This window comes from Poecilia reticulata, linkage group LG6, assembly GCF_000633615.1.
Source record: "Poecilia reticulata strain Guanapo linkage group LG6, Guppy_female_1.0+MT, whole genome shotgun sequence".
In the NCBI taxonomy this organism is placed as follows: domain Eukaryota; kingdom Metazoa; phylum Chordata; class Actinopteri; order Cyprinodontiformes; family Poeciliidae; genus Poecilia; species Poecilia reticulata.
In genome coordinates, this window is record NC_024336.1 from 18,363,267 (window position 1) to 18,382,859 (window position 19,593).

General features: G+C 39.2%; 2 protein-coding genes across 3 annotated transcripts in view; both read left to right on the plus strand.

Moving 5' to 3' along the window:
* btbd11b (BTB (POZ) domain containing 11b) overlaps nt 1-11,832 on the plus strand; it is a 95,542-nt gene extending 83,710 nt beyond the window's left edge. The window contains exons 7-18 of the mRNA XM_017305166.1: nt 460-549; nt 4,167-4,268; nt 5,951-6,044; nt 6,278-6,413; nt 6,953-7,173; nt 7,280-7,458; nt 8,129-8,234; nt 8,706-8,808; nt 9,026-9,107; nt 9,406-9,474; nt 9,613-9,726; nt 9,864-11,832. Of these exons, the coding sequence (XP_017160655.1) occupies nt 460-549; nt 4,167-4,268; nt 5,951-6,044; nt 6,278-6,413; nt 6,953-7,173; nt 7,280-7,458; nt 8,129-8,234; nt 8,706-8,808; nt 9,026-9,107; nt 9,406-9,474; nt 9,613-9,726; nt 9,864-10,073 (1,506 nt within the window). The 3' untranslated portion in view covers nt 10,074-11,832. The remainder of the gene's footprint in view (nt 1-459; nt 550-4,166; nt 4,269-5,950; nt 6,045-6,277; nt 6,414-6,952; nt 7,174-7,279; nt 7,459-8,128; nt 8,235-8,705; nt 8,809-9,025; nt 9,108-9,405; nt 9,475-9,612; nt 9,727-9,863) is intronic.
* Nucleotides 11,833-12,858: 1,026 nt separating this feature from the next.
* On the plus strand, nt 12,859-19,272 carry mlc1 (modulator of VRAC current 1). 2 transcript variants are annotated; one of them, XM_017305535.1, is made up of 12 exons: nt 12,859-13,711; nt 15,079-15,359; nt 16,439-16,528; nt 16,662-16,715; nt 16,827-16,928; nt 17,020-17,121; nt 17,209-17,274; nt 17,360-17,476; nt 17,569-17,625; nt 17,861-17,983; nt 18,179-18,340; nt 18,523-19,272. In XM_017305535.1, the coding sequence occupies exons 2-12, from the start codon at nt 15,102-15,104 to the stop codon at nt 18,598-18,600; spliced, it is 1,209 nt and encodes a 402-aa protein (XP_017161024.1). In that variant the 5' UTR covers nt 12,859-13,711; nt 15,079-15,101; the 3' UTR covers nt 18,601-19,272. The 2 variants fall into 2 exon arrangements, with proteins under 2 accessions (XP_017161024.1, XP_008409853.1); XM_008411631.2 differs by having other exon boundaries at nt 12,860-13,711; nt 18,520-19,272.
* Nucleotides 19,273-19,593: the final 321 nt, after the last annotated feature.

Consider the following 19,593-nt stretch of genomic DNA (forward strand, 5'->3'; position numbering starts at 1 on the left):
TGTTTTTTCCTGCAGCTCTCTTGCCAAGCCACTCTGCATTATATCATGACTACTGACCTGCTGGGCAGTAAATCATCTGGGGAATACTGCAAGTGAAACTCCAGAGTTTCCATGAGAAAACCTAACACACTGTCAAGGGCTTAAACTTTTCAAAACAAGAATCTTGGACTCCAGGTTCTCTGGGACTGCCCTTCCACAGTAGACGGCCCTGAGGAAATATTGATGCCTTTGATATTGAGTGGATGCAAGTAAAAAAATCAATCAATAAATAAATAAATAAAGTCAAGGAGCCTGGAGGTTTTAAGGATTTAAGCTTAGGACAGGCAACAGTTTGACGATGTGCTTTTTTTAGAAAATGTGTAGTAAGGTTTGATCTTCCCACATAAATATAGCAGGAGAATTTAATATTTATAGGACTCATGGCTCATGTGGTCTTCCTGTGTGTCATTGCTTGTGTAGGGGATGACCCCGCTGATGTACGCTTGCGTTCGTGGAGACGAGGCCATGGTGCAGATGCTGCTGGATGCAGGTGCTGACATTAACAGTGAGGTAAGTGCTTAAAAACAGAAAAATACCCCCAAATGATTCAGGTTTTACAAATTAAAGTCAGCACTTAAAAAAAAACAAAAGACTCACCTACAAATCAGAATGTTTTTGTTCTGATCCAAGCCATTTAGGATAAAATCTTTGTAATAATTATGCTTGAAAACTCACTGGATTCAAAGTGCAGTAAAATAACACTGAATGTCATCAGCATTACATTAGTACGGTGATTGTGTCCCACTAACTCACTCACCAATGACGCTCCAGACTCTGCAGTGTTGATGTTTCTCGACAGCAACAGATACGGCTGCCTCTGAGTACATTTCAATATCATCAAAAATATGAATTGAGTTCAGTTGATTAATTTCATTGAAGATAATATTGAGTTGGGGCAGGAAGGGAAGAAGTATCCCTGAAAACCACCCCACTACCCGCTCCCCCAGAGAATCATGCTTAGTCTGATTATGGTTTTACTTTTTGATTTGATGTGACTCATCATTCATTTCACTTAGAACATGTTCCATGGTTTGACTTATTCAAGGACAGACAATATAGAAAAAGAAAGAAAAAAAACCAAACTTCTTTGTGCTGGCTCACAAAGCTCGCGCTTCGCTTTGCTTCGCTTTGCTTCGCTTTGCTTCGCTTCATAAAATTTAATGCCCGGTGTTTCAGCTGCTCTCTGCTCATCTCTCCCCACACAGGGACACACAGTGCAGAGCAGGAGACATCACAACAACAGGCAGAGCAGCAGCCACAGCTGATAAAGTGAACACTTTGTGGAGGATGACAGAAATAAGTTACTAGGAAAGCTCAGATTCATCCAATAAACAAAGTAATAAGGGTGGCCTACAAGCCTCGTCAGTCATGCACAGCAAAATAGCCAAGGATTTTTTTAAAATACTGCCCATGCAGATTGTTCACTTGTGCTGTTGGACCAATATAAAAATCACAAACACAGATTGTCTTACTGATGACTTAGAAAGGCTTTGACTGGAATTCTGGCATGATTCTCAAGTGCGAAATACTTAAATTAATGTGTTACATTTATTGACTTAACCATGAAAATGTCAAGAAAAGACCTGTGAAGAAGTGTATTAATTTCATAGCTGAAAAATTATTATTTCTACTACTACTACTACTACTACTACTACTAATAATAATAATAATAATAATAATAATAATAATAATAATAATAATAATAATAATAATGTGGTGTTAAATTAGGAGAAAACTAAACATGCGGTCCCTCATCTCCTCATGTTCTTTCCCATTTGTTATCACGTTTCATGAATCACAACTTCACTCAAACGGTCAATGAAACCCGCTGTGAGCATTAAGAGTGGGGACTGAGACTGTGAGGCTGACTGTGGAGTCATGTTTTTTTCCTCTGTCAGGCCAGCAAAGGATAATCTGCATTTGTAAAAGAAATGTAAATTTGTCAGAGTGATCAGAGATTCCAGGTAAAATTGTTTGACTTGTTCATCCATTTAAAGCCTCATGATTTTGATCTTTGCAGCAATTTCACATCCCATTTGCCAGACTTGCTTTGCAGCCAGTTGCATTTAATACAACTTATAAATTTCATACATTTATATTTCATCACTAACAGTATTTCAAAGCTAGTGTAATTTACCAACAGTTTAATCAAACAGAATAGAATTTACTGTGAATTTTTAATAGACTTAAGTGGATCTAAGAAGGACTCCTACTAATGATTAGGCATCAGTGACACTGGGAAGGCTAATAGCCAAGCTGAATATTGCTATATCAATGCCTACATTCCCAATTGCTTGGAAAGGTACAAATAGGTACAAGCTATTAAACATAGTCATAAAGCTGGCAATTAAAGACCGAACATGTATTAAACTTCCTGCTGTGCCTGTCTTTTGAAGCCGACTGCCCCAGTTTGCTGTCCCACATGCCTCATAGGTTTTTGTGCTCTTGCCATCAGTTCCAATAGGCACTTCTGGGCAAACAGTGATGTGGGTAATACAGTAACATCAAAACAATGAGGCATTCTCACTGACTTGTGTAACTAGGCTGACGACCACACAGCAATAACTGCTCTCTTAATGAAATCTTATGTGATGTATTAAAGAGCTGTATCGATCTTCTGAGGATGTGTAAAAGTTAATGATTGTTATTATGTCTGAGCATGATGTAACTACAGCTTGAGAGTTAGTTGATTGAACTTGTGCAGTGTAATCGTGTGGATAATTGCTTCGTGAACAGAGGAAAGAATGAATTGTTATCAGGAATAATGTAATTCAGAGTAAAACTGTTGGTGTTGTGTACTTACAGATTGCACTTTGGGAAGTCCCATTAATGTGCAGAATAGCTGCTGTGTCACTGGTTTAACTAAGGGTTAGTAAAACAGAGTTGGGAAAAACCTCCAGTTAGAAATTCTTGGAGGCTTTTTCTTCCCAACACAATGGAACATACGAGTTTCCATCATATTTTTTTCTTTTGTTGGAAAAATATTCAATTGTTCTCCCAATTAAACCTGGTTCTTTCTAGATTTCAAGGTGTGAAACATAAATATATATATTTTTTTCCGTACTAAATCCACAGCATACAAATAAAATTGTGTGTACCCATAAAAACAAACAGGATTTTCACTGTAATAAATACACTTAGCATCCTCTTAACAAAGCCTGACACTATTGACTGTCTCCACGAAAGATCCTCATTCTCCACAATAACAACCAGTTGCACTGCTGCTATTGTCCTTTATTTTGTAAGGACAATACCTCACATAGATAAGATAAAAAGATAAAAGGACACAGCATCTGGTGATGGAAAAACAACAAATTCTCAGAAATATGACACAATGTTGTCAGCAAATAACTTTGATAAGAATCCTACAGTACGACATTGCTCTTATTGTTTTGCTTGCAACAGCAGCAAAACGTATTTAAAATGAAACAACTGCACTCCTTTTTTATGTAATTTGTGTTAAAGAAAGTGTAGTCTTTTGTACAGCATGTTATGTTAGGCCAATATATTATTATGTGTGTATATTTTCTTACTTGAAACTGAAACGACACATGACAAGTGTTGTAGCTGTAACACTTCTTGTTACAGCTTTTTACAGTGCCAAAACACTGTGCAACAAAACTATGATTTGGTGAAATGTTGTGTTGGCTTTTTGTTTTTCAGGATTTTTGAGTGTGAGATTGTCCTAGTGTATGAACTTAGGTAATGACTTTTTACCCATGTTCTGATAATGGTGGAAATCGCTGAAATTTCCACACTTTCCTTTGGTCAGCCTTTCAAAAGAGATGAATTTGGAGACCCGTCACCTAAACTAACAGCAGATCAGAGTGAAACCATTTGAACAAGGCCTGACGTCACAAATCAGTCGATTGTGTTCATTAGAAAGTGAACATAAAGGGCACGCTGTCCTCTACAGCCTCGGGGTTTCTGCTTAATTGCTCATGTTTCTCCTGTGAAGCTTCCTGTCTCCCCTCTGTCCTCCCTGCCGATGCTTGTCTTGTGTTCTGTTGTCCATGAAGTAGTTTTAATGGCTCCGTATCTCTCTCCCCTCCATTCCTTCCCATCCCCCTCCATCCCTTAACCCCTTCTTGCCTGTCCATCCCACCCTCCTTGTGTCCCTTCCCCAGGTGCCAAACACAGTGCACAAGCACCCCTCAGTCTTTCCCGAAACACGGCAGGCGACGTCCCTCACTTTCGCTGTGTTACATGGACATGTGCCTGTGGTGCAGGTAGTGACACATTCATCTGCGACTCTTTCATCGTGGACCGTTTGTTGTGCTTCAGCATCTGATTGGTCATCACTGTCATTTCTGCCATCAAATCCTCACAAAATGTTCAATATTCAAACATTCGAGTGCTGTCTGTGTAATTTAAAACCGAAAGCCTTTTAAAATTTAAAAAGGGACATTTACAGAGTCACTCGAATCCAGAAGTTCCTGCTGCAAGTTTGAACTTTTACACAAATGGTTTCAGGCTGTGTTTAGGAAATGGAAAGTGGAAACTCAGCATCCTAATTAGTATTGAACTCGTTTAACTAATTCACTTTGCCCTAAGTAATGATGCCTTAATCAGTTGGATTAAGGCATCATTAAATTGTAATGGAAATTATTCCAGGCGTGTGTAATTTGGTGTTTGAGTGCATGAAATAAAGGAAACAATGAAATTTGAAAGGTTATTTCTTAGTAAAGTCCTGAAGTGTACAACTAGATAGGAAAAGATTGAAGGTTCAGTTTTATAAGTTGACCTTATATTTTCCATCAGTACTTTTACATTTCCCTTATAAACTGAAACTTTCAGATTTATAGTTCCCAGATGTATATATATATATATATATATTTATTTGTAAATGTCAATTTTGTTTCAACCGTTGTAAAAAAAATGCCAGCCTGTGTTTCAGGAGCTGAAAAAGTCCGTCTTCTTACATTATAATACATTTTTCAGGCTTAGTTCATAACAGAAACAGTTTAAGCGTGATTGCTCTTCACTCAGGAAGTTTAAAAAAGCATAAGAGTCTGATAATCACAGTACAAATAAACAGTTGTGTAAAAACCTCTGAGAGCATCAGAAAGACCAAGGCTGCAGGCCCATGGTAACTCTAGAGGACCTGCAGAAACCCATAGCTCAGGTGGAAAAATCATTTCACAGGATATCTATTTGTTGCTCCACAAAGCTGGACTTTTTTTTTGTTTTAATGGGACAGTAATAAGATATGTTGAGATTTCTGGGAAGATGGATGGAGCTAAAAACAGGTAAACTATAGGAGGTAACTTGTTAGACACTGCTGAATACTTGAGACTGGTGTTCAACAAAACGGTAACAGTAAGAGTTAGACTGGAATTGTTTAGCACAAAGCATACAGAGTGCATAGACAAGTCAAAGTTCAGACCTAAATGTAACTTTAAATTTGTGGCAGGATTTGGTATTTGATGCTGTCCATCCAATATTAATGGGCTTTAGCTACTGTGCAAATAAGAGTCAATAAATAGTTCACTGTCCGGATTTCTAAAGCTGGTAGAGACATACTCCATAAAGTATTTCTGCTGTGATTGCAAGTGGTTCTGCGTTGATTTAAGAAGGGTGAAAACAAATGCACTCTTTTCAGATTTTTGCGTCAAAAAAAAGAAAGAGAAACCCATTTATCTGTTTCCTTCCACTCTTTAGCTACACACTACTTTGCTTTGGTTTGTCTCATAAAAATAATATAAAATACATTAAAACTTGTGGGTGTAAAAAAAAAGTCAAACTCTGGAAAAGTAACCATATGATTCCTGCCACCCAATCTATTTTTTTTTTCTTTTGCATTCCTATCATTTTCACGTGTGTGTGTGTGTGTGTGTGTGTGTGTGTGTGCGTGTGTGTGTGTGTGTGTGTGTGTGTGCGCGTGTGTGTGTGTGTGTCCGCCCGCCTGCAGCTACTGCTGGATGCCAAAGCTAACGTGGAGGGCTCCCTGCAGGACGGGATGGAGAACTACACAGAGACCCCGCTGCAGCTGGCAGCCGCTGCAGGTACAAGCACAGAGGCTCTCTCTCTCAAACCCATCTCCAGATGCTGTTCCCAGCAGGAGTCCGTCTATATGCAGCCCAACACAACACCTGACTGTCAGTGTGGTCACTGGCAGAGCTCTCTCGTTAGAGGATAATTTGATCTAGAGGCAGGGAGAAAAATAATGACTTTCTTTTTCTCTTTCTTGTAAAAGGTTGTGTGTGCTGTGACTCAATTGGTGGTTGTTCATGTGCAGGCAACTTTGAGTTGGTGAGCTTGCTGCTGGAGCGCGGTGCCGACCCCATGGTGGGAACCATGTACCGTAACGGGATTTCTACTGCGCCGCAGGGAGACATGAACTCCTACAGCCTGGCTGCAGCTCACGGGCACAGGTAGCCGACACATGTCCATGTTCAGTCAGCAGGCGGCAATACACTGGCTTTGCTCAGTTCATACTATATTGAACTGAGCAATAAAGTATGATTGCTCAGATTCTGTGCATAATCCAGAATGCAATGCACAGAATGCACAGAATCTGTGCATTCTGTGCAATCTGTGCACAGAACGCACAGATTGCATTCTGTGCATAATCCAGAATGCAATCTGGATTATGCACAGAATAAAGATAGCATATTCCAATAAGTCAAACCGCTCATTTCGTGATATGATTTGAGATTTTTATAGATGAATTTTCGTTGATTTTGTTGTCATTCCTCTCCAAAGAGTTTTATTTTGGTCATCAGTGACTGTAATGTACTTTTAAAAGCGTCCATTTTATCTTCTTGCATTGTTTGTATTATAAACAGAGCAGGTAAAAAAAAAAAATCCTCCCTAATGCAGTTAATCAAGTCTTGAAGTGTGTGTCGACCATTCAAATATAACTTCTGTTTTTATGTTTTTTTTGTTGTTGGTTTTTTTTTTTTGCTTGCAGAAATGTGTTTCGTGGGTTGTTATCTCACACGGACAAAGGAAAAGGTGATGTATTGTCCTTGGAAGAGATTCTGGCTGAAGGTTCAGAGCTAGAAAGCAGAAGTTCATCTCAGGTTGACCTCATCCGAAGTGGAAAGGCCAAACTTAAAGCTCTAAAAGAAGCCATGTACCACAGTGCCGAGCATGGGCACGTCGACATCACCATAGACATTCGGAGCCTTGGTAGGTTTCTGTTCATACCATTTGTTTTTTTTGTGCAGCATGCAGCAAATACACCATCTTTGTGCAGAAGCTTTCATGGCTTACGTTTTTCTGAACTGGTTCTCAGGCGTCCCGTGGACATTACACACTTGGGTCGAGTCTCTGCGTACATGTTTCCAGCAGCACCGCCGACCTCTGATCCAGGGTCTTCTGAAAGAGTTCAGCTGCATTGAGGAAGAGGAGTACACAGAGGAGCTCATCACACATGGCCTGCCTCTGATGTTTCAGATCCTCAGAGCCAGCAAGGTACTTCAAGAGTTGCTGATTTCCGGAATACCTTAGGTTTCAGGGTTATCCAGTGGCAATTCTTTTTTCTCCATATGATGTTGTTTTCATTTGAATATGTCAGCACCGTTGTCTGATTTTTGAGATATTTCTTCTCATATGAAACACAATCTATTGTAAACTGTATTTTCTGGTTGTAACATGGCAAATTGTGTAAAAGTTCAAGGGCTCTCAATACTCAAAGTGCTCTGTCCTTTTGTCTGTCCGAGCTTGTGGTTCTTAGCATATTTGCCTGGTGTTGCGGTCTTCAATGAGCATGAGCAGACTGTCTATGCATGTAGGTTCTGTAGTGTAGCTGACTGTTCCACGCACACAACCACATTAAAAACACAAATTCTAATGCCTAAATGGAAATTTGTGCAGGACTGAAAAAGGCTGGGTGGTTTTTTCCAGTACTCTTCTTTCTCAAGCGCTTACATTTGCCCAAGGTGTCGCTCTGTTTTTCATTACAGTAACGTGGGTGTTAGAAATAGGTCTGATATTCATCTCGTTCTTTACAAAGATATGATGTAACTGTGACCATGAGGCTTAATGAACAGTCTGCTTGCACATGGAGAGAGGTGTATAAGTTAAAGTCGCCTCACTGTGCGGTGGGCTAACCTCCTTTGTAAATCTGCTTATGTGTCGCCAGAATGAAGTGATTAGCCAGCAGCTGTCTGCAATCTTCACTCAGTGCTATGGTCCTTATCCCATCCCCAAACTGACAGAGATCAAGAGGAAACAGACATCACGACTGGGTAAACATCTTTCTCAAGCAGTTTTATTATTTAAAGAGGGCTTTTTATGCAAAATTGTATTTTTTTTTTTTTTTTTTTACATTTTTGTATTTCCATTTGGGTCTTTAGCGCTTCAAGAAATATTCCAAGCGCTATAAATCACACCCAGCTGCTTAATGGCAATAATTAAATGTTTTGTTGGTATCTGGAAAATGAGCTGCTTCAAAAGCCTCCTGACTTTTAAGTCACAATCGGTCAGCACTGCCCCTCCCCAGCAGAGCTGGAGCGCATTTGGTTTCAGCTGGTTTTACTGCTGTACGCGCTGAACAATGACTGCGACTGTAAATCACATAACACCACCTAGTGCTCTAGACGAGAACAGAAATGTTGATTTAAATCTTCCCTGACGGGTATTATATCTGCTTGATTTTTTTTTCTCAAACTAATAATAATAATAATAATAAAAAACGTTTCTGTTCATGCGTTCTCCAGATCCTCACTTCCTGAACAATAAGGAGATGTCTGACGTGACCTTTTTGGTTGAGGGGAAGCCCTTTTATGCCCACAAAGTTCTGCTCTTCACAGCATCCAACAGGTAGCATTAGTCTTTTCAGTCTTGCTATTTTCGGATCAGACCTTTCTAAAGACAAGAACTCTGTGTGGTTCAGACTTGCTTTAAACAAAAAAAAAAAAATGCAAATTTGTTTTTGCTATGTTGTGAACCAAAATCAATGCTGCATGTACCAAGCTCATATTTCAAAGCTATAATTTTGCTGTGTTTTTACTCATCTTTTGTTTTTGTGTTTTTTAAGATTTAAAACTCTTCTAGCAAACAGACCTTGTGGCGAAAATACTTGCATTGAAATCAGCAACGTCAAATATCATATCTTCCAGGTATGTAAATACTAACCTTAAAGTGTTCCTACGTGTGTGCGATGTATAGTAACAAAACCTCTGCAGTGAGAATTTTACATATTAAGATAAATTTATGCATCCTTCCTCACTAAGATTTAGACAAATGTCCCTTAGCAGGCTACTGTGTATAGCTGTGAGGATGCTGCACACGCACAAAAAAAAAACTATTCAAATAATCTCAGATTTACCCCTATGATGTCAACATCCTTGGGATTTATCCTACTATTCATATACTCACGCTTTGTGTTTGTTCTGAATGTAACTGTGTGTCTGGCAGCTGGTAATGCAGTATCTATACTTTGGAGGAACAGACGCTCTGCACATGAGGAGCACAGATATTATGGAGGTTAGATGAACAATAAATCTTCGACCACTACCCTGTAATGTACTATGAGAAATTCTACTCCCTCAGCTGCTAAACTGTTAAAGTGAAAATCAATTTAGGTAGCATTAATCAGTTTGAATGTCATTGGCTTCTTCCCAGCTGTTGTCTGCAGCCAAGTTCTTCCAGCTGGAAGCTCTACAGAGGCACTGTGAGATTATCTGCTCCAAGAACATTAACACTGAAACCTGTGTTGAGATCTACAATCACACAAAGGTATAAAAAAGAAAAGGTTGCTAAAAAGTATGCAATTTAAAACGCACTATTTCAAGAATTGTAATCCTTGGAGGAATATTTCTGTCTAAATTAAGCAGTAAATATGATTAAAATTATGTACTCTCTTCTCATTTCAGTTTCTTGATGCTCCAGAGTTGGCGTCCTACATAGAAGGCTTCTTCCTGAAGAACATGGTCATGCTGATTGAGCTGGAGCCGTTCAAACAGCTGCTTTATGACACTCCTCCTGAAAGCCCCGGCAGCGACATCCTGCAGGCCTTGGAGAAAACCCTAGCCATCCGCATCCAGTCCATCCACTTGTCTTCCTCCAAAGGATCGATTGTCTGAACTCTTGTATAGGGATTTTTTTTTTTTTCAAAATTTAAGAGCAAATATTTTAATTTAAAGTAGCATTCTTTATTTTTAGCCTAAAATGTAATGCTCACCCTCAAAACCCGACACAGAACAAAACATCTTTTTGTGCTCACGCTGAATATATTTTTGCACAAATATTGTTTCCTCCTGCGTCCGTGCTTCTCCTCAAGGTCAAATTTTCCCTCTGCACAGATTAAACCTGCATGCTCAAGTCTTTTCTCTTTGCTATTGAATTGACTTGAGGCACAAAGCAGGGACTCTATAAAGTGATCCAGCACTATCTAACAAATGAAGTGCATTCCATAGTAAAAAAAATCATTTGCACCTCAAAGGTGATAGTTACACATTCTTTCCATTGGCTGGAAATGTTAATACACAAGCAAAGAGGAAAGATTTGAGTACAGACTTTAGATACATGCAGGGAGAAAGTTTGAACGTGAGCACTGGGAAGCAAAATGGAGGAGGGAAAATCTGGATACGACTGCAGAAATGTAGTATGGCTGAGCAAAGTGTATTTGCAAGCGAGCGCTAGCTTTTGAGTTTGAGAAATGAATTTTGGGGGCAAGCGTTGCATCAGACTGATCATAAGGAATTATACTCTTACATTTAAAATACATGCTCTTATTTTGGAAGAACTTCTTTTCAAGACCTCCTGATTTTTTTTTTTTACCCAAAAGCAGGGATTATTGATAACAAAATGATCACAGACACAAAATAAAGCATCTCTGTGAAGGATCATTTCCTGTTGAAAAGGAAATCTGGAAATCACAGACCTACTGTGCTGTAATCTTTCTTCTTCATTACTTGCTAACATGCTTCTTGTTATCTTGGCACAGATGGTAAAAAATAAACAATCTGTTGTCATTGTTATGTCTACTAACACCACAGTCATGTTATGTAGTAAACCTTCACTTGCCAATAGCAAATCAAACACACTTATGGCTCAGTAAGCAATTTCTACATAATGTGATAAGCCATCAGAATATCCCTGAATATGAGGAAGATTCACTGCCTCATTTTGTGATTGTTTGCTGAATTATTACAACCTGTACAAAGAGGATCGTTTGTATATTTGTGAGTCAGATCTGTGCAGGTTACTCTGTAAAGCCAAACAAATCTATTTAAAGACAAAAACCAATGAAAAGACTGAAGACACGGAACTTATGAAAGAGGGAATTTTATTTCCTCAACAGCTTTGTAAATTTTGTTGATAAAACAGAGATATTGATAATGTAAGTTAATGTATATAGTCACAGATTTTTTTCTCATGTGTCTTTACTGTTCTATATTGCTGTAAAAAAAAGAAATTTGTTCATCATATAAAGATTAATGTTTAAGTGTTGCATGTTGGAACCTAAGGAGCTGCTTTCACATTTGGGAATTGTCTTCTGTTATTAGCGTGGGTCACTATTAATGTGTCACAGTGAAAAAATGTCTTTGTTTTGTTCTGAGAGGCTGCAGGGATGTTTATTTGAACATTATGCTACAGGCGTTTTTTTTTTTTTTCCTTCCTCCCAGAGAATTTGCTTTTAACTTTATCTGGTGTGGGCCCTTATCTTTAATTCTGTTTGAAGAGCAGTTTTGAGGGCAGCCCTGTTGTTTTCTTGTTCTCTGCAGCAAAAGGTCAGATCTCAGCTGGGGGTAGGTTTAATGTGAGATCCAGCAGTGCTCATGGCAGTAGGGTCCAAATAGCCTGAAATCTGTGATAAAAATAAAGATATAAAACACTAAACTAACAGCATTCTCTTTTTGGGGGGCCCTAAATGAACAGAATATTATTGAAACCTCGTCAACAACGTTAGCCCGGAGACTTCAACTTTAACCATTCATATTTACTGACTTAAAGAGATCTAATCAACTTGAAAATTTATTTGCTAATAGAGTTTTCTGTTATATAGAAGTGATAAATAAAATCGATATCAATCAAAAGTTCAGTGTACAGCTCTTGAGTTTTAAGGAATTCAAATTTCAGAGCTGGATTTGGGTCCATCACCTTCTCACATCAACCAGAATATAAAAGAGATTAAAGCCTTTCTTGTTGGCTGTTGATGGGGAACTCATTGGCTCTCCTGGATGGTGACTTACTTTGGAAGTTGGACGTAAAAATAAAAGTTAACATTGTTGCTACCAAAGGCTATAGGTAGGTTGCTGGTTTTGGGATTCTGTTTCTATGTGTGTGAGTCTCAAAACACAGATGCCTTTGTAGACCAAAAGTAAATTACTTTAATGCAGTTGTGATTAAGGTTAGGGTGAAGGAAATGGTAAAAACAACTATTCAACTGTCCTCTACACATGGTGCATCAATTATTATTATTATTAATTTTTTTGAAAGCAGCATATCTGTTTGAGACTGTGAAAAGTGAAGATACCAACTTCAACATTTGCCAGTGTGGCAGTATCGTCAACCACAGTCTGAAATGCTGGATTTATTTCCCTCTATGATTTTGAACTCACTTGTTTATGCTTTTATTATTATTATTATTATTATTATTATTATTATTATTATTATTATTATTATTATTATTATTATTATTATTTCACTGACTGCATTAGTATTCGAATGCTGAATTGTTTCCATCAGCCAGTTTCACAGATCCCTTCCCATGTTTCTGGAGACTGTTGCAAAGTGCATGTCTCCCTTTGAGTGTGTGCGGTGTTTTGTAATTGAGGGACAGTTGTTAAGGCGTCGCCATGGTTGCAGCTGGTTGAGAACAATACGAAGCTGGGAATGCTGTGCCGCACTAAAGAGTGTGACTGGAATCCTGGGGCGCAGCATCCAGGGACATGTCCACACGTAGACACAATTAACATTCACTCAAAGAGCGTCCTCATTGGCGGGGTTTTATTCCTACATTTCATTTTTACGAAGAGGAAAGAGGATCCATCATTGGATTAGCTCCGCCAGACAGGAGAGCATGTGACGAAGCCGTGGAAATGTCTCTGCTGCCGCTTTTTCTAAAGCGCTGCTGGGCATCTTAATTTACCGAGCTGTGAACTGTGAGTGAAGCACTTAGGTAACACCGGGGGAAGTTGTGACTGAAAGTAATGCAAGAGGACAACTACAAACTGTCCCCAAAGAGATTAATCTGAAACTCTTATTTTGCTGATGTGAAAACATTCGGAGTTGTTCGGCTCTGAAGGCCCCATTGTTCAGTTTTCTAAGTGGACTGCCGCGCACATATTTGAGTGTGTATTTGTGTGCAGGAGCAAAGAGGAGGAGGGATAAAATAGGGGTGTCTGCCCTACTAACTCTGCCCCCAGCGCGAGCCCCTTCATCCTCCCCCTTGTTGTCATGCACAAGCGCTCTCCCTTTGGCACAAAGTGGGCTGGCAACACAACAGCCATGTGTTTTAGCTCCGCGCTTTGAAGGGCACCAAAAACTTTTCAGAACTGGTTCTGAGAAGGATTGCGTAGTGACAGAGAAAGAAAGGAAGAGAGAGAGAGAGAGAGAGAGAGAGAGAGAGAGAGAGAGAAACAGGGAGTGAACTTAAAGAAGGAGTAAATCTGTGTGGGAGGAAGATGAGGCAGGAAAGGCCAGAGAGATAAATAAGCCGCGTTTTATGTGATGTTTTGATAGAAGATACTTCAGCTGGAGGAATTCACAACAACAGGTAAGCATAAAGAGAGAAACATTTTGTCATCCTTGTCTTAACATAAAAGTAGAGGTGTTTGTTTGTCTCGTTTTCAATAATTGATCGTGTGCCGAAAGTTAGTGTATTTAACATTTTATGTACTTTTTTTTGGGGGGGGGGGGGAAATTCAATGCTGGAACGCTTCAAGTAAAACTACATCTGACAGTGAAAAAGTTTAGAGTTACTGACATGAGGATGTGCACTGCTTTTCGAAGGTAGTTGTATCCCTTGAACTAGTCCATGTTTTGATATTTTACAACTATTAACCTGAATGTATCTTATTGGGAAATTATGTCACAGACTTATGCAAAGTATTACATTTTATAAAGTGGAAGCTTAAGAATACATAGAAAACAGTTGTTACTCTGTATTCAGTCTTTTCCAGTCCAATATCCCTAAATTAAGTGATTTAGACTAATTGCCTCATTCAGCTATTACGTAAAGGCCTCAGTGCTTTGTTACAGGAAATTTGTGAACAAGCAGTAGGATGAAGGCCAAGGAACAAAACAAATAGTTCAGGGAAGAAGTTTGGAGAATCTTAAAACAGCATTAACACAAGCTCTGAATATCCACCGATCCTTGTCTAAAAATGTATAAACATGGCACAATTGCAAATTTACTAAGACATAGTTCTCTACCTAAACTAACAGGCCAGACAAGAAGAGATTAAATCAAACAAACATTAAAGAGTGACTCTGGAGGAACTGCGGAGGTCCAGAGTTCAGATAATGCAATCGGTTTACAGAACATCTACAAATCTCGCCTTATTTAAAATGTAACGTTTTAGAAAACATACACAGAACTTCATCCTGAAGATACTTGGCTCAACTTTAACACAAAGCGGAGGCAAAATCATGCCATGGTGATGCTTTTAACTGGGACAGGAAAGCTGGTTTGAAATTATGGGAATATATATGGGACTAAATATAAGTACATCCAGGATGTTGTGAATGGGGATGCATCAGGACAATGACCCCAAACATACATCTAATGCCTCAACGGTGCAGTTTAAAATAAGGCATTTCTATGCATTAGAACAGCCCAGACAAAAATACAAATAAGAATCTCTCTCGGGTTTTTAACATCTTCAGATCTAACTAAGCTTGACTCATTTTCCAATAAAGACTCAGCAAAAAGGATTGGCTATCTAAATTTACAGCACACTTTTCAGATTCATAGCTGTTGAAGCTCTTGAAAGCATTTTCCCTTCTACCTCAAAACTATGCCACGTTCAGTGGTGGCAACGTGGCCAAGTACATAAACGCTGAAGAGATGTGACGACTTTTGCAAGACACTGTGAGCTGCAGTTGTTTTGTTTTTCACCGTTTTCTGCTCTCGCCCTAAAGTTGGTCGACAGCTCCTTCGAAAGATGCAGCGTGAAGACCTGTCTGCCAGAGAAGAGTTCACCTACAGCCGCACGTCCACACTGGAGAGGAGCAACGGGACATTGGGGCGGAGGGGCGACAGGAGTCTGGAGAGAAGGCTAGACCGGGGGGAGAGGGAGAGGCCGGAGCGCGACAGCTATACGGTGGACGTGAGGGCCAGTGACCTGCAGCTGGCCCAGCCGGAGCCTCTAAAGCATCCCTGCTTCAGCTACAGGGCCTGGCTCTACAGTGTCCTCATAGGGGTGAGAGGAGACGTGGTCAGGACAGGAGGGAAAGAGGAGCACAATGAAGAGTTTGCCAGTCCAGTCCAAATCACAACAGCTTATAAAGTTGGGACTGAGTTATTCCGTTGAGGAGTGAACATCCCAGTTTATGAGTTTTGAGTGAAATTTGGCAACAAAATTCTTGTTTTGTGCTTCTACTTTACAAGTGAGGAAACATGGTCAATAATAAACAAAGTAAGTTGTTTCTTGGCCAGGATCTCATAGGTTCAGGGTTATTCTAATCTCTCCAAGTTAGTTTTATGTTTTAAGGATTTCTAAGGAATCTTTTATCTGAAAATAAATTTGAAGTGCTGGTCAGAAGTTTAAAACACACTCATCATCATTGCCTAATATCGTTTTACATTAGGGCTTCTAATGATACATTTTAACACCATTTTTCTCAAAGTGAAATGATAATAAAACAGATTAATCCTAGATGAATTTCAAAACCAAGAATTAAAACAAACACTTGAATTTATTGTAGATTTTCTCCAATCCCTCATAGAATCAGTTTTGGAGCTCGAAAAATAATCCATTAAAGAACCCTCAGCATTTTGCAGATGGACAGCACATGTTTGCCTCTTACGTTAAGCTTTTGGAGAGTCTTCAATTCAACTTTACTGAAAAGTTGGATGCCAGGAAATCAGTCAATTTAAACAAACTCTACTACTTCTGCCTCAGAATCTGGTATGTAGTGTGTCAGCACGATACCTGAAGCTTGCCGATGGTCGAAAAAGTCTGTAATCCAACAAACTGCAACTTGCTAAGGGACTTTTGACATATTTTAACTCTTAGCCAAACATCAAAGCTGCATGCATATTTTTGAGACTGTATTTACCTTAAACGTAAATGAACACATGCAATTCTTAATTTTGTATTTTATCTTTGTTTATTGAAGTTATTGGCTGTAATTTCACCCTGCAGATCCAAATGAATAATTCAAAACCCAAATCAATCACATTTCTATCATATTGCTATGCTAACTGGTACAATATTGATCTGTGAATGCATATATATATGCATTCTATGTCTATGTGTATGTGTTTATAAATCTCCAGGGGAGTCTGCTCATCACATCTGGTTTCTCCCTGTACCTGGGAAATGTCTTTCCTGTTGCCATGGACTACTTACGCTGTGCTGCAGGCTCAGTAAGTGGTCATCACTGACTCTGTCACCTTTATTGAGTTTATAAACACGGTTTCGATGTTTTCAATGAGGTAAAATGCCTTATCTTCATTTTAAAAATGATCTCCATTGATATAATTTGCTTAATCCTCACAGGGTATCCCTGCAGCAATAGCAAGCTTTGCTATTGCCAAGAAACGACGTGTTGCAGTGAGTGAAGGCTGAATGCACAAGAGCTACGTCTTTTCATTTAAAAAGATATAACTCAGATCTTTTTAAAAACTGCAACAATATCAGTTTTTTTTTTTATTACGGATGTAGGTGTCAGACTTCCAGGTCGTCTACGTGTCGACATTTGCCGTGACGACCACCTGCCTTGTCTGGTTTGGCTGCAAACTGGTCTTGAATCCTTCTGCTGTCAATGTAAATCCATCCTCAGTGTTGTTGTTTCTAAAGAACATTTTCCTCGTCTTTGCCAGCATTTGTATTCTCACACTCCTCTTCCTGTCCCAAGATAAACTTTAACCTGATCTTGATGATCGTGCTGGAGGTGTTGATGGCCACCACCGTCATACTGTCGGCCCGCTCTGCAGACGACTGCTGCTGCCACAGAAAGGTGTGACTGATTGCTTTTGTCCTTCTCCTGCATAATACTGAGCCCTCTTCTTCGTCGCCTCCAGCCTAACCCCTCTCAATCTTAAAGTCCTATGACAGACCTGTGGTGGTAAAACCTGCGGTGTTCCCCACTCGACTCCTTAAAGCATATTCTGTGAGTATAGTTTTCACTTTTGCTGCAAAGGACGTTGCATTTCGCTTACTGGCTGTTGTTTAATTGCTAAAAACGGTTATCACAGGTTATTGAAGTGATTGTGGGAATCTCTGCCGTGTTCGGAGGGATTATCGCCCTCAACATGGACGCTCTGCTTCCTGGTCCCTACTTGTCTGTCACGTTTTTCTGGATCCTTGTAGCTGTAGGTTTTCTAGCCCTTTTGCACCGACACAAATTAAAGCTCATATTAAAGAAACCAGATGTGAATTAATGCTTGCTTCTTGTCCTTTGCAGTGTTTTCCAAGTGCAATCGCCAGTCATGTTGTGTCAGAATATCCCAACAAATGCCTGGTGAGTACAAAACAAAGGTTTCCAGAATAAAAACAATATTTTATCAGTTAAACTATTTTTTATGTTCTGACATTAATTTAAATTCCAAAATTTTCAGTTTTCACAATTCTGTGCTGTTTTCTCCAGACTATCATCATGTTGGAGGTTATGATTGGTTTACACTTCTGGTCTGTCTCCTCTTATTTCCTGTTTTTTTGTCGTATTTCCTGTGTTTTTGCTCTTTGTGTCATCTCAGGTGGAGGTGCTGATTGCCATCAGCAGCGTGACGTCTCCCCTCCTCTTTTCAGCCTCGGGTTTTCTTTCTAGCAGCGTGATCAGTTTTATTGATATTTTTCTGCATGACGTGCCTACAGCCAAGGTGAACTTAACTGAGAAATGTGCAGAGCTAAAACGCGTCAGTCCTGAACTCACACTGACCGTGAAACAAATTAGCAAAGGTTTGAAAAGCAGTTTGAGAAACTTTATAAAATCATCTGGGGTTTTTTTGTGTGTGTGTGTCTCTGCGTGTGTGTGTGGGTGCGTGTGGGTGTGTGTGTGTGTGTGTGTCTCCTAGCAATCCTATGACATCCTGCTGTTGATTCTGATGGTGCTGCTGCTGGTGCAGGCAGTACTTACTTCAGCCACTGTGGTGCACTGTGCAACATACAAGAGTCGGCTCCGCTTGGGGGCTCCAGAGTGTGAGGACAGCTTACAGACTGCGACTCATTACCATGAGGTATGGACACAAAGGGCCAAAGGTCACATCCAGTTTTATTTCTGTTTCTTTTTAGCAGCTGTAAATTTTCCTCCTGACAGTTAACTGACAATCTACATGAAGTCAACGTGATTAATGAAGAGTTTTTCATTTTATTCTTTTAAACCTCTGTGCTTCTCCTTTGTGTTTTGATGCATCAGCAGCAAACACCCAATGGGACGCTGCAGGATTACGACAAAGACAGAGCCTGGAAGGCGGTTTTGGTCCAAATGGCCCAGTGAGAAATCTTGTCTTGTCTACAGAGGTTTGCCTTGCAGACGGAAAAATCAGAGAAGGGAACGATGAAGAAAACCCCATAAGAATGAGAAAAACAAAAGAAATGAACCAGAAAAGCGGAGCTGAAAATAAAGAACAAAAGACTAATAAGAAAGTCTTTAAAAGCTTTGTTGTTCTTCTTTTTCATTTGCAGATGTTGTGGGCATTCTTTTTTTCGGTTTAGGGATTTTTTTGTACCATTAATTAATTGTAACTATTTCTAGAAAGTATTTTATCAGAAAAAATCGTTTTAAAAAACGTTATTGTTAAGAATGTATAACAGTCAACCGAGGCAGTAATCAGCAAATGGTTCTGTGGATTGAGTCATTAGACGTTTGAAATTACACTTTGATGCATACAATAACATTTTTTTTCTCAGTTGAAAGAATGATTTCAAAAGTTGTTCTCTAATGTGATATATATATTTATGAAGATGTTTACTGATTTCCTTATTTAGAATAATGACTCATAATATATCTTAGCAGATTTTGTTCTTCTTTGTCCTTGTGGTTTGAGATGTTGCAACTTTTTTTTATTACAAAGTAGCTGATCTGTTATTGCGGCCACAAAGATGTGACGCAAAGAGAAAGGGCTGAGATGATTTTTTTTCAAATAAAACTTGTTTGGAAATTATTGAGGTAATTTGGTGCCAGTTTAATCATTCTGTTATGACTAAATGTCTGCAAATGCCCTCAATGCCCACATTACACACACACTTAAGATTAATGTGTCTTTAGACCATTTAGGGAAGCTCAGATGATGATATAATGTATTTCTAAGCAGCTGATTAAGCTACACAGAAACACACACCTGTGGATGTTTTTTAATGTAACACTTCAAACACACTGCTCCGTGAGTGACATCATGAAAAACATCTGAAGAGATCAGCTAAGATGTGAGGAAGAGAGTTATCGAGAAACAATTGCTACTGAAACTTCCTCCTGTGTAATTGCTAAAAC